Raw genomic sequence first — 14,643 nt, 5'->3', positions numbered from 1 at the left:
TAGTAGGCAATATTTCCAAATTATATTTTTTACTAGCATCTTGAGTTTAAAAGACTCGATTTTGTCCTATAAATCAAGTTTCAAAGACTCAATTTTCATGGCATGATCACATCTAATGTGGCATCTTTTTTCACATGGCGACCACATGGAAATCGAGTCTCTAAGACTCGATTTATAAACAAAAAAAATTTAAAAAAATTTTAAGTCTCAAGTCTCTCATGTACAAGCCGAAATACCAAAAAAAAAAAAAAATACAATCAGATCAGAGAGAGAGAGAAAGAGCTCACCTCACCAGCGCGGCTTGGGGCTCGCGCGGCTTGGGTCGCGACAAAGAAACCACAGCAGAGAGAGGGAGTGAGACGGATCTGGTGGTTGTGGTGGTGTTTTTTTTTCTTGGATTGAAGCATGAGAAAGACTAAGAGAGAAGGAGTGAGACAAGAAGAAGAAGAAAGAGAAGAGAGCAGCCTTTTTGGCTTTCTTTTCTTCTTCGGCTTCTTTCCTTTTTTTTTTTTTTTTTTTTTTTTTTTTTTTTTTTTTTTCTACTCTGATTTCTTTGTTGGTGTTGTTTTTCTTTTTTTATCTTTGTTTGGGCTTATAAATCGAGTCTTAGATACTCGATTTTCAGGTGGATGCCACGTGAAAAAAGTGCCAACTCAGACCCCATCAAAACATGAAAATCGACCTTCAAAGACTCGATTTATAGGCCCTAAATCGAGTCTCTTAGACTCGAGATACTAGTAAAAAATATAGTTTGAAAACATTACCTACTAACTATATAGTTGGAAAATTTTGACTAATTTCCCATTTTCGCCTTAAATTTGTATCTGGGTGGGTTTGTACGTGAGAGTGGTTTTTTATTTTTATTTTTTTTGGTTTTGTTAAATACAATGTAACCAAACGTGTATTTATTTAGTTTTTTTTTTTTGATAAACTTGAGAATTTTTGTTTTTAAATTTTTGATAGGAAGGTAAACGTGGGGATGATTTTTTTTTAAAAGGATAAAAAAAAACTTGGGGTTGTTTAATATTTTTTTTAAGTATGTTTTGAAGAAGTGAATTAGTTAAAGAGTGTTTTTATTTTGTAAATAATATTTTAATACAAATTAGACTTATATTTTTATTAAATTATCCTTTAATTTGGTCCCTCCTTAAACTTGCGGCGAATTTTGAAAAAAAAATCCAATCCAAACGCGGAAACCCTTAAACAGTAATAAAGGTTATAACCCTAACAGCCGCCCCTCATTTTCTCTGTAGCTCACCTCACGCCCCGCCAGAATCTCATCTCTCTGTAGCTCACCTCACGCCAAAAATCTCAGCTCTCCGTACTGCTGCAGGTAAAAGTCTTTTTCCTCTTCTTCGTCTTCTTCTCCTCTCTCTATATATTTTTTAAAATTTTATTTATGTCTTATATATCTGATCTGAGAAAAACATTTTCAAGGCAGAGTTTTTGATCAACAAAATACCAAGCAACACTGATCTGCTACCAAAAACCACCAGGTACCACCAGAGATTCTGAAATATTTGTTGAAAAGTTTTCAGATCTGTGCACGCTTTATTTGTTCTCTTTTGGGTACTGAAAAAATTTGTGAGTACATGCTTTGTTTTTGTTTTGTTTTTTTTTTTTTTTTGGGTATATGCTCTGTCTTTACATGCTCTGTATATTTTCATGTTCAAGTCACCTTTTAATATATGACAATAAATCGTCCAACCCTCCTTTCTCTGTTCAAGCCACTTTGGATTGAGATCTGATTTTTTAAGTTTAAGCATGATTTGGGTCTTTTTTGGAATTGGGTATTTTAGTTTTTGTTTCAGGTTCCTTTGACCGACTAAGAGGTTCCTGGTTTTTTAAATACGATTAATGTTAGATGGTATCTTGTGACGATGTAAAACTCTCAATAATAGTTCCTATGTTTTCTGAACATTCATTAGAACACATTCTTGTGTCCATTCAGAAGTTTTCTTCTTCATGGTTGCTTCCAAGTTCATACTCATTATCATATATATTTCCATTCAATAAGTGTAAGGAAATCTGGTAAGATCAATTAGTTTGACATACTGCCTTAGAGTGGGAGAAGTTGGAGGTAAATCAGAATGTTGATGTACGATTGCTTATGATGAAGAGAAGCCGTTATTAGAGCCGTGGTACCTCCTAATGTTGTAATGTTTTCTCTGAGTTCTTGAACTTGTTGTGACTAATAAAGAAATTGCTTTGCTCATGAAGTTGGGATTGGTCAAATTGGAACCAAGTTCAACCAGAACTGGCTTCATGTTTCTGCTTGGCTTGTTTACATGCCTTAAATATTGCCTCTAATTTGATTTGTTTGTGCATGTTAGTTACCATTTGTGGCCCCATTCCTTCCTGCCAAAAAAATAAAATAAAATTGGGAACTATTTATGTGACTAAGGGGCATACTATATTTTCTAGGAAGGCTCATCTTTGTTGTGCCTTATACCTTTTTTCTTTATTATTTTTGTCTTGGGTGGCTAGGTTCCGCAATAAGAGCTCTTTGTTATTTTTTTCTTTATTATAATTTTGATTATTGTTTCCATCGGAGTGTACTTATGTGAATGGCTAGATTATTGTTTCCATTTTTTTTTGAGAAGGATTATTGTTTCCATTGGAGTGTACTTATGTGATTATTTTAATTATTTTAATAGCATTTAAGATGACATTTTAAGCATTATAAAAAGAGTTTTACTAACGTTAAACTATTTCAAAAATAGTTTTATGAAATAACATTAAAATAATGTTAAATTATAAACTATTTTATAAAAAAATTTACAAACAGTTAATGTGATAGGTAATAATTAATAAATAAAAATGTAATATTAATAATAAATCTAAATAAAAATCAACAAGAAGTTACTTATATTAATATTTTTTAAAAATATTATAAAATAACTTAACATAACCAAAAATTAACACTTAAATAAAGACTTTTAGTACAAACTACAGAGTGATGGTGACTACTCAATCCTGTTAACAAAGCTGAGAGTTGAACTTTGAATCAAAACTTTAATTATAGAGTGACTAGAGCATGATGGTGACTACTCAGTTGTGTCAGCAAAGCTGCTCTGATTGATCAATCTGCTATGGAAAGATTCTTAGGCGATTTTCTTGTGGTTGCTTTATTAAATTGAACCTTTTTTTTTTTTTTTTTTGTGCGCCTAAGTGGAAGTATTGTAGAGTGTGTGTTAATAGAGGTATGGTGGGAGCCTTGGCTTTTACTCTTGTTTATTTATTTATTTATTTTTTAATGAACAAAATAAGTGAGCGGGAGTGACCATTAGCAGACCCCATAGGTTCGATTATTAGAGCACTCACCCACCATGGTCTTTATTCTTGTTTCTTCACCTTACTTGGCTTGTCAATAGATTCAGATATGTGCAATATTTAGAGTATCGTCCCTTAAATTATATAAAATAGCTCTTGATAGTTGAAAGTTAAATTAGAAAAAAAAAATTTCAAAACCAATGAATAAATAAAATGAAAATAAGTAAAAAAAAAAAGTAAAAGTTCTGTAAATAAAAATATTTGTGAGTAAGATGGGTAATTAGGCAGGTGCAATACCCTAGCAATTGTACCCAATTCAAATCCCCATGTCAGCCACATTTATGATATAGTGTGTGCATTGTTCAATTTTCACATTTAATCGTCTATTAATCACAACATTTTTCACAATTTAATTTGTAAATGTGATAAAATTCTGATTGGCATTATATGATTTTCATATTGTCTTATCATTAATAGTGGTTATGTTATGTACCGATTGTAAGAGATTACTTTAATAAAAAGTTGCAAATTTGCATTCATCCTTGTAAGAGCACTAATATTGGGGGTGTAAACATTCCCTAGTTGCTATTTTACAGCCTATGACAGCAAAAACCCACTCCATCCAAGTTTGTATACTTAAAAAAATTTGTAACCTATGAATTGTAAGTTTGCATATATACAACCTTACTATTCATAGGTTTAAAAAAAATAATATTTAATCCAGTGGTTGTGTGAAGAGAGAGAATAATACTTTTTATTATTTTATTAGGTAGTATATATTATTTTATTGGATTGTATGTAAAAATAAAAATTGGGATGTAGGGTGAGTTGTAAAATAAGTTGGTAAAATAAATAAATTAGTATTTGAGGATACAAAATATATATTTTTTTTGTATCCCCGATGCTAATGCTCTTATTGAAATTTAGATTTAAAGTAAGTTATATTATTATACTAAAATGACAACATTTTAAGCAAGAAAAATATTATATTCACAATATTTTCGTAACACATATACAACAAATTCTAACTAAGTATGTAAAATAAAATTAAATATTTATGGATTCATAAATTTTGAGACATATATTGAGTGTTTCAAAAAAGAATATTTTAATGGTGATAAAAAAATTATGTAATATTTTAAGAGTAGTGCTACTATTTGTACAATATTTTCACAACAAATTCAAAACAGTAGGTAGTTATTGATTTTAATTTAAACCCACTATTATATATTTACATAATACCAATGTTTATTTTTTCGACTTTTTTACCACCTACCCTTGTTAACTTTCATTTACTCTATGGGAGCGTATTTGGTACATAAAAAGTTGAGGATAAAATACAGTTAATTAGCACTCCTAGATTTGAGATAATACTAATTGAGTTTAAGACATTTTAAAAATACAGCAATTCATTTCTAAGAACATATGATTTAGAGACCAAATTAATTGTTTTTGAAATATTTTAAACCTAGTTTTAGCTTAAACTTTATGGTTGCCAACTATAATTTAGCCAAAGTTAAAACATACAAAGTTCTTTTTTCTTTATTTTTTTGGTTAAAAGGAAACATACTTAGTTCACCTCTGTTTTCACGCCTTTATTTCTTATGGATTTAGATGCACTGTTGTCTATTCTCTTTCCAAGTTACTACAGTTTAGTATTCTTCCTCTATAAACTCTTATTTCCCCTCTTACCTTCTCCTTCGTTTTCGTTTTCCTTTGCTGTCTTTCCTCTAATCCTCATCTTCTCCTTTCCATCTCCCAAGCCAGCCTTGATCTCTGTGCGCCATGGCCGAGACTCTTTTTCCATCAATCTCGCCCATTCTCTTGCTTGCTCGTCTCCGCCAATTTCATAAACTTAGATTTGTGAATATTTACCGGCAATACATGAGAAGAAGACGTAGAAAACGACACCATTCTGGTTGTGGCTTTGCTTGCGGTATTCAAGCACTTCTGCCACATGCTGTGGCTGGACTGCTTATATCACCAAAATGGTACTTATTTTTCATGCCATTGATATCCATTTCTGCCTTCAAGTTCTTATTTAAAACCATATCTTCTACTTCCTCTTTCTTTGTATTCTCTAACAAGTGAGATCTCTTGCAGGAATTTGGAACGGAAGGTTTTCGAAAGATTTAGCAAAGTAAGTTGTCTTTTTTTTTTATTCAGTAAAAAAAAAAAAATTTGTGAAAGAATTAAAATGACTTTGCATTTTTCTTCTTCTCTCTATGCTCTATCTTGCTAGTTGCATTGCTTTTTTTTGCAGCTACTTGTTTGATGCAGATGACACAGTAGGACTGAGCATAGACCCGGCCCGACCTGACCCGATCTGAAGGGTCTTGGGCGGGTTGAATGGATGCTTGGGTCGGGTTTGGGTCCAATATTCGGGTCTGCCTTGGGTTCGGGTCTGTTTCGGGTCCAACCCGACCCGACCGATCTTTAAAAAAAAAAAAAAAACACACACACACACACAACTAATGTATCAGACAAGCGAAACCAATCCAATACCCCATTATGAACTATTTCAAATAAACTAAAATACATTAAGATACACCATAATCGAAAAGTAAAAACACTAAAATAATTTCAATTAACACAAAGGAAATCAGCTAATATTGCATTAAAATAGCAAAGATAAACCATAAATCAAACACTCTAAGACCCCAGAAAAAAAAAAAAAAAAACCCCATAAATCAAACACTCTAAGAACCCAGAAAAAAAAAAAAAAAGACTGATATTTGCACTGAGTTTTGCAAGATTCCAAGAAAAATAGAGGAACGAGTCAGCAACATACAATCAAGCTTGTTTTGAACTCCGAAAAAAAACTGAAATTTTGAGAAACTAAACCCTAAAATCTTGAGCTAGAGAGAGAGAGAGACGAACCTAGACATGGCGGCATTGTGAGAGAGAGAATGAGAATGAAAAATCTTAAAAGGAGTGGTACGTGCTAACGTGCGGCGGTGGGGAGTGGTTGTAGCTGTTGCTGTTGCTATTGTTGTTGTTGAAAGCATTTTTTTGTTGGGAGACTCAGCCTTGTTCATCGTCTAGGGTTTTACCTTTCAGCCATCATAGGAGAGAGTGAGAGAGAAAGAGAAAGAGAGATAGAAAGAGAGAATTTTATTGTAGAAACAGTGCCTTTTTTTGGAAAAAAAGGACACTTGACCCAATATCCAACCACCCAACCCGACCCAAGACCCGTACTGTTCGGGTTGGGTCGGGTCGGGTTTCTCCCTGATAAACCCGATTGTTATCGGGTCGGGTTGCGGGTGGCAGTAAACCCGACCCGACCCGACACGACATCAGTCTTATGACACTGTATATTGTATGCGTTCATAAAAAATTTAAAAAAAAAGTGTACATTACATGCTCACTTTAATTTTGTTTTTTTTATTCAACCATTATGGCACACTGAACCAATATGAATCAAATTCTCTATTCGAGTGGTCTATGCTGCAGTTCTTTTTATATTTTTAGGTGCAATATGTTGTTCTTTGTTTCATGCTACTGGTATCAATCAGAAACTATGCATACTATTTGTACATTGCGTTTTTTTCTTTGACTTTTTTTTTCTTGTATTTTTTCTGTTTTCTTAAATATTCAGAGCAAAAAGCTGAGAAGATGAGTAATATGGAAATAATGAGGTAAAAATAGTTTTCATTACTATTAATATTCTAGTCAATAGAAAATATACCAAAGGAAAAAACTTTTTGGGAATAGCTTATTTATTTATTTATTTTTTGGCTGAAGATGTTCTAAATATAACTTTAAATTTTTGGCTGAAAATGTTCTATATTTGTACTTTAAAAAATTTTAAAAAGAAAATGAAGGAAAAAGTGAAGTTTTAAAAAGCTATACATAAAAACTTTTGAGGCTCTGTTGTGAATATCTTTTTTTTCCTTAAAGTGCAACTTTTGTTCAAAAGCATAAATGACTTGCATATAAATCAAGGCCTGTAGTTGGATTTGAAGATACCGACCATATCTAGTTGATGTAGAACCCAACTTACATTTTCTTTTTCCTATCTCCCACATGGAAATTTTAATTAGTGTATGTTATGTTTTGGCGTTTTTTAGTGGGTCCCGTGCACTGTTTACGGGACCAGAAAGTACCTTTTTTTTTTTTTTTTTTTTTTTTTTTTTCTTCAGAAAAACAACTTTAAAACTGGGTCCCATGGTACTATTCACACATTTAAAAAATATTTTGCTTTAGTATTTTTAGTTTTCTGTTTTTAGTAATAAGCGGTATCCAAACAGGTCCTTAGTTTGCTTTGTTAGAGAATGCATGAGAATTCGAAGGAAGGTTTATTAGGCACTAAAAATTAATATCTCTGTTAATTATAATGTTTCTTATGGCCCGGATTATTAGATGCTGTCATATGTTTATTGGTCTTCATTGAAGAATGACTAGATGTGCAATTGTTCCATCTTAAAATGGCACCCATCACATAAGAAGCAGAGATATTTCACAATGAAAATATAAATTATGAAATGCATATAAAATTTTTGTGGTAGAGTCAAAATTGAATTTTGGAACCTAGCTATACAATATACTTAGTGAAAATTTCATGTGCATACAATTGATCTGGTTATCAGTAATTTCGTTTTCGAGCACATTTTGCTATGATATAATGGTGTAAATTACTCGAAGATGTCTAGTCTCTTCAAAGTTTTGATTTTTACACGATAGGTTTCTTCAGTAGATGCATTGCAAGGGTATGGTTCTTCAGCTAAGTTGTTTGTGATATTGGGAACTTCAACCCCCCCCCCCCCCCCCCCCCCCCCTCTTTTTCAGGTGCTATTTTCACATTCAAGTCTCGGTCGCAGCCCAAGACCATTGGAACGGCCTAGTGCAAGTGCAAGTCCGGTTCCAAGCACAAATCATTCAGTGCTATCTACACTTTCAAGTCCCAGCCACAACCCAAGACCATTGGAAGGGCCAAGTCCAAGTCCAAGTCCGGTTCCAAGCACAAATCTTTCAGGGATAAAGCGAAAAGAGTTGACCAACTGCCTTCAATACCTGCAACCTGAACAACCCGGGCTATCTCATGGTAGTGTCATGCTTAAGGACCAGATAGATAACTTTTGCAAGATTTGCCAAGTGCAGTGCTCGGGTGCCTTTAATCTCAAGCAACACTTTAAAGGAAGAAAACACAAGGTGAAGGTAGAAGAGTTGGAACTTAATAGGAAATATGAAGGAGAGAAAGCAAACCAGCTTCAATGCTGTGAATTGTGTAAAGTAACATGCATGATTGAAACTTTATTAAAGCTGCATTTACAAGGAAAAAAGCACAAGGAGAAACAACAACTGGAATCGTTACAACATGGGGAAGAAATCCCAAACCAACCGAAGTGGTGTGAATTGTGTAAAGTAACATGCATGAATGAAACTTTGCTGAAGCAGCATTTCCAAGGAAAAAAGCACAAGGACACACTGCAAGAAGTGGAATCATTAAAACATGGAGAAGAAATCCCAAACCAACTGAAGAGGTGTGAATTATGTAAAGTAACCTGCATGAATGAAACTTTGATGAAGCAGCATTTTCAAGGAAAAAAGCACAAGCACAAGCTGCAAGAAGTGGAATCATTAAAACATGGAGAAGAAATCCCAAACCAACCGAAGTGGTCTGAATTGTGTAAAGTAACATGCATGAATGAAACTTTGCTGAAGCAGCATTTTCAAGGAAAAAAGCACAAGCACAAACTGCAAGAAGTGGAATCATTAAAACATGGAGAAGAAATCCCAAACCAACCGAAGTGGTGTGAATTGTGTAAAGTAACATGCATGAATGAAACTTTGGACGGTAAGTTTGAAAAGTTGGATAGTGGAGGGAGACTGAAGAAAAAGCTACATGTGTAGAAGCTCTAAATGTGCTTTCTAAGTATCTGAGTTATTTTCTTAAATTGGTATCATCACAACAAAATCTGATAGTATTTTGATTTTAGAGATGGACGCTGGAAAGGAGTTTGAAATGGGCAGTTGTTTGAAAGGGGGAGGGGGAGAGAGTAGTTGGGAGTATTATTAATTAAATTACAAATTATTTTGCAATCTAAAACTGTAGCAGTTTATGCTATCATAAGTGGAAATACTTTTCACTCAAAATTATTTGAGAATTCTTTTTATCAGTGATTGATATGTACATCAGTACATGTATATATCTATAAGGCTATAAGCGTTACTTAGTACGTGGTTCCTTTATTTTATAGAGCAGACAGCTCTTTTTCTTAATTTCCTGGCAAAACTTCTTTCTGGAGCAGGTTGGAGTCTTATGTTTCATATATATGTGTTTTTGCAGAACCATACTATGATGAGGAACTTTCTATTCCCAATTCTCCAGACATCTCTGGAGCGGAAAGGCAACCTAGTCTCAGCAATGTAAGTGGAGTTTCTGATCCTTTTTTATCAAGCACTGGCAATTTAGTAAGAGAAGCTATATTTTACTACATATGTAGGATGACTGTGATGGAGTTTGAAAAAAGAAGGGAAAAACTTATAAATATGTTAATCTAGCTATATATAATTGTCATGACGAGGGCTGAACCAGATCAATTTATGTCAAGGCTGAAAGTCCATGTGATATATCTTGATGTATAAAATTGTGCAATTTTGTTATCTTTGTTAAGTGCTGGAGGATTTTGTGATGTTATGTTAAGGATTAGGGGGAGAAGATAGACCATAGTTATTCTGGGTAGGATGCCTTTATTGCAACTCTTCTTTGTACAAAATATATATTTACAAACCATTCTGCATTTTACTGTATTATGAACATCTGAGTTTTATTTTATTTTATTTATATATATGTATATATACACAAACTTATATTATGACTTACATCAAACCCGACTCTGCTGCTGCACTTGACAGTTTTTATGTATTTGGGGTTTCCAGTCAGATCCACGTATATAAGGAGCCAACCGAAAATTGCTAATTTGATTTAGTTTATGAAATACTGCAAAATCCATCTTTTTGAGAAGGAAAAAGTTCGTCATATGTCATGATTCAATGTACTTGGCTGGCACAAATTAAGTTCTTAAACTTTTAGTGCTTGTTAGCAGTTACATAGTGTAGCTGTAATGTTTCCCCTAGAATTCAAGTGGTACTTTCAGTACTGGATATGGATGCCACAACTGAGTAAAAATTGTGGTTATTTTGATTGGATTCTGAACTATTCAACTCTTGCTTTCTAGAGATCCAAATTAATTATCTAATGGGAGAAATTCATTTACTAATTAAGGCTTATTTGCTGCTTTAGCACCATCACAACCTCCATCTTTTCTGACACTGTCACGACTACTGTGGTCACTGCCCTTACTTCCCCGTCTGCCATTACTTTTGTTGCAGTATCACCATCATTTTTTGCTAACCACCATTTTTTGCTGTCAAGTAACTCTTAAACCCCTCTCTCTCCTACCCTTCAAAGAAATACTGAAAGGGAAAAATGCAATTGCTACCATATTAATACCACCCATTGGTCCTCCACTACTGCCTCTGCAGACCACTCCTGTACCAGCAGCATGTGTACTTCCAACAGCATCACCTTCATAGTCTTAACACATATTTCCCCAAGGTGAACCCCAACTTTTAAGAGATTCCACCTGGTGGTAAAAAAAAATAAAATAAAATAAAATCTGGGCTGAGCAAGTCTTTTTCAATTCTTTGGTTTTGAACTGACCTGCAATTACTAGTGACAGTGCAATCTATATTTATATAAACTGTGGATTTCTGAAAGCTCTGAACAACAGAGCTCACTCCTGCACTTTTGCTTTACTGCAGCAAATAATATTTCTATAGCATTCCTAGAAGCCCGATAAACTTATACATAAAGCCTTTGCATCAATTCTAGTAGGAATTGCATTCTTGGTGCCGTTTGCATAAGTGTCTTCCTTTATATTCCCTTCGTTCCAATTTGTTTATCCTGTTTCATTTTGGGATGTTCCAAAATATTGTTCCGTTTCTAAAATTAAAAACCATTAATTTATTAATGTTCCTATTATGTCCTTACTTTATTTCCAAAACTATTTTTGATAAATTTATTTAAGGATAGTTTTGGAAACTTATACATTTTTATATAGCAGACAATACAATAAATGAGGTTTCTTTAAAAAGTTGGATTTTTGAAATAGGACAAATAAATTGGGACGGAGGGAATAATACTTTTGGTGACTTGTGTAATTTTCCCTTCACCATGCCTTTTCAGGGATATGAGCTGTATAATTCCAAGTTGAGTTCACAGGATTTATATATGGAAGAGGCAAACAGTAGCGGGATGCATGGGTCTCATTACCAGGATAAGATATCTCAGTACAGAACTCTTCCTTGGATCTCTATGAAGATTCTGCTGGAGAAACCTCTCTTTATAATAGCAAGAGGAATCAAAGAATGAGCTCTAAGCATGGTGTTGAAGGGATGAGGATTGATTCTGTCACTGACCATCGTGGTCACTATGATGGGAAAATTGAAAGTGAGATGCATGATTATGCTAATGTCAGCCCCAATGTCATCCAAAGGAGTGAATACTTCAAATTTAAGCCTCCAAATTTGATACCTAACCGCTTTGAGTTGCTTGACACAGAAGAGAGAGGGCTATCTACAAGTATGAAAAAGGTTGAATTTTTGGTTTAGACCTTTCTACGATTTGCTATATTATTAAACACCTCTCATTTTAATTGAAAGTGCTTTGCTTGAGATTCTGGTATTTATGTGCATATGTGCAGGAGGAGATAGTTAATCGAAAATGGTAGGGTATAAAAGAACATGGAAACCAAGTTAAATTAAAGATGCATTCAACAAATGAAATTAAAGTGAGCTTGAGCTTTGGCCAATTTTTATATGACATTGTGATACTTATATGTAAACACACATAATAGAAAAAAAAATATATACACACACACACATGCGCGTGCGTAAGTATATGCATGTGCAATTTTTGCATTTCTGTTGATGCCCCGTTTTATATTGAAGGTTCCAAAACGAGTCAGACATGATCTTCTGCAGCAAGACTATGTGACAAAAGCACCATTCACTGAAATGCAAACACGGAAATTTGAGCAAAGGGTGGGTATTAAATCTTCTTGTGGTTGTTATCTGTTCCATTTCACGAGCATGCATGCATGTGTCTTCACCTGTTTATGTGTTTGCTTGTGCATCAGTGCCCCTTTCATTTTGCCTGATATGACTTGAACAAGACCTATTCCAAACCAATCCCTTTCTTTCTGAGCCAAAGCCCAAGTGGCATATGCAGGAGTGGACTGAATTCAAGATTGGGTGGACAGTGATAATTAGAATGAAAAGTAACCAAACTTAAGGGGGGCATAAAGGGAATAAGTACACTTATTTAAAAAAAGGAGGGGGGGGGGGGGGACTGCATTCTGGAAAATTTAACTGAAATATAACAGTAGAAATTGAAATTTTAGGAAGTGTGGGGGCCATATTGTTTCTATCCCTCAATGGGGAGAGGTTGATTGTGGAATCTAAATCTACTGTTGAAGTATCTCAAAAAAGTATAATAATTAACCTGATTTTAGTGAAGCTCTAAATGTCCAAACTCTAGTCCTTTAATTAATAAATTCCGACACTAGGCAATAGGAGTATAGAAGTCCAATATGACAGCTATTGTAACATTTGACATAAACACTCGAGTAATGCTAGAGATGCAAATTTTTTTACAAAAAATTTTACAAGCTATTGATGCAGTGAGTGATTATTGGTAAATGAAAAAGTGATGTTAATGATGGGTCTAGATGAAAACCAATAAGAAGTTGGCCATATCAACAGTTTGTAAAAATGTTGTAAAATAGTTTGTGACTGTAATATTACTCTAAACACTCTACTCATTCCTCACTGGCTCTGAAATTTTCTTACATTTTTAGAGGCATCTCCTGGTATTATTGCGTATCAAGCTTATTTGTTTCAGTGAGAGTGGAATGATGAAAATGTATTATGTATGATTAGGATTATGACTTGCCATTTAATGGGAGTTTTTCCATTACAAAATGACTGAGAATTTAGAAATGAACAGCTATGGAAATTCTAGTAAACTGACCTTCCAATCATAAATTATTTGCATTTTTTCTTCAATTGCTTTTCTTTCTATTTGTTTTGGTTGAATTTTTCCGTTGTCCTTTTGGAGGACGAAGAGCTCACTGTATCACCTTTCTATGCTGTATACCTATCTCCCCCACCCCAAAACCAAAAAAAAAAAATCCCGTTCCTGTATATATGTTAACTTATCATCACCATTTTTTGTGTCACATTTACTTCTTTTTTTTCTTTTCTTCTTTGGGGCCCTACACAGCTAATTATTATTTTGCTGCATTATATATCGTCCAGATCTGTCATGGAGATGCCTTCTAGCTTCAATGATGATGAAACTGCAGAAAACAGAGCTCTTCCGAGGAATTAGGTGCCAGTAGTTGATTGATGGTAGAAAGCTTTAGGGTCCTCAAAGCTATGGCCATGTACAGTTCAATGGAGAATCACTTTTTTGGTAGTAACATGGGAAGCATCGTTTAGCATTATAACTATCAGCAGCAAACTTTTCAGTCAATAGTGGCTACCAATTGTTTTAGCAGTTGCAGGGTCACTGTTTATAAGTGTAGAAAGAACTCCTTTTTATTTTTTTATTAATTTGACTGCTTCACAGAGAAAATGTTGCAGATAAAAGTTTGTTTGTAAGATTCTTCTTCTTGGATCCACCAACTGTTCAGGGACTATCGAAATCAAAGCTCACAAAAACAACGCTGCCCTTTTGTTGTATGATGGTGGTGCTTTCTGCCCCTGGATTTGGCTTGCTTTGATATATTAATCAATATTATATAATAAAACAAGCTATGTTTCTTTTATAGCAGAGCAGACTCAGCAGAGTAATGGTCTATTGCAACCGCTAGCCATTGCATAAGTAATTCTACTAATAAACTACTCTAATTGAATCCACCAACTTATCTTCAAAACACACTGTTTCACTAATAGTATGTTACAGTGCTAGGACCATGACTTGTTGTACAGAGGCTTTTGACAATACGACCTGCCATGTGTGATCCTGATAGAAAACAACACTTAGTTGAGCTGCATGCTGTTTTGCATGAGAGCTTGCTTAACAAGCGTAAACCTTTCAAACTAGGCTCTGCCGCGGGCCTGTTTAAGGTCATAGATTAATTTTGTAATTTGTAGACATGGTGAGGGAATTGAGGATCAACATAAGTTGGAGGTTATGCAATGTAAACATCTTCTCAAACCAATCCATTTAGGAAAGCATTAATAACATACAACTGTTTGATAGGCCAATGAATTAAACTGCCAAGGTAGAATTAGTCGAATTGTTGGGGGTTTAACAATTGGATTGATTGTCTTCAAAGTCTATGTCTTCTTGTTCATAGA

At 34.0% G+C, this 14,643-nt stretch overlaps 1 protein-coding gene across 6 annotated transcripts; it reads left to right on the top strand.

Moving 5' to 3' along the window:
- The first annotated feature begins 1,190 nt into the window (after positions 1-1,190).
- LOC126694229 (uncharacterized) lies at positions 1,191-14,038 on the top strand. 6 transcript variants are annotated; one of them, XR_007645684.1, is made up of 10 exons: positions 1,191-1,333; positions 1,438-1,496; positions 5,041-5,264; positions 5,377-5,413; positions 8,062-9,070; positions 9,563-9,642; positions 11,465-11,871; positions 11,982-12,068; positions 12,229-12,321; positions 13,597-14,038. XR_007645684.1 is itself a non-coding variant. In XM_050390314.1 (8 exons), exons 3-8 carry the CDS (start codon positions 5,059-5,061, stop codon positions 13,618-13,620), a joined length of 1,449 nt encoding a protein of 482 aa, XP_050246271.1. In that variant the 5' UTR covers positions 1,191-1,333; positions 1,438-1,496; positions 5,041-5,058; the 3' UTR covers positions 13,621-14,038. The 6 variants fall into 6 exon arrangements, 1 of the variants encoding a protein (XP_050246271.1); XR_007645686.1 differs by lacking the exon at positions 11,982-12,068 and having other exon boundaries at positions 1,442-1,496; XR_007645687.1 differs by lacking the exon at positions 11,982-12,068 and having other exon boundaries at positions 1,442-1,496; positions 5,037-5,264.
- Positions 14,039-14,643: the final 605 nt, after the last annotated feature.

Source organism: Quercus robur, chromosome 8 (assembly GCF_932294415.1).
Source record: "Quercus robur chromosome 8, dhQueRobu3.1, whole genome shotgun sequence".
NCBI classification, from domain to species: Eukaryota; Viridiplantae; Streptophyta; class Magnoliopsida; order Fagales; family Fagaceae; genus Quercus; species Quercus robur.
This window is presented reverse-complemented; position numbering and strand designations above follow the sequence as displayed.

Coding starts and splice junctions, on each gene's coding strand:
- LOC126694229 (XM_050390314.1), top strand. CDS start 5,059: ATGGCCGAGACTCTTTTTCCATCAATCTCGCCCATTCTCTTGCTTGCT. Junction 9,643..12,228: donor GGCAACCTAGTCTCAGCAAT/GTAAGTGGAGTT, acceptor TTTATATTGAAG/GTTCCAAAACGAGTCAGACA. Junction 12,322..13,596: donor CACGGAAATTTGAGCAAAGG/GTGGGTATTAAA, acceptor TATATCGTCCAG/ATCTGTCATGGAGATGCCTT.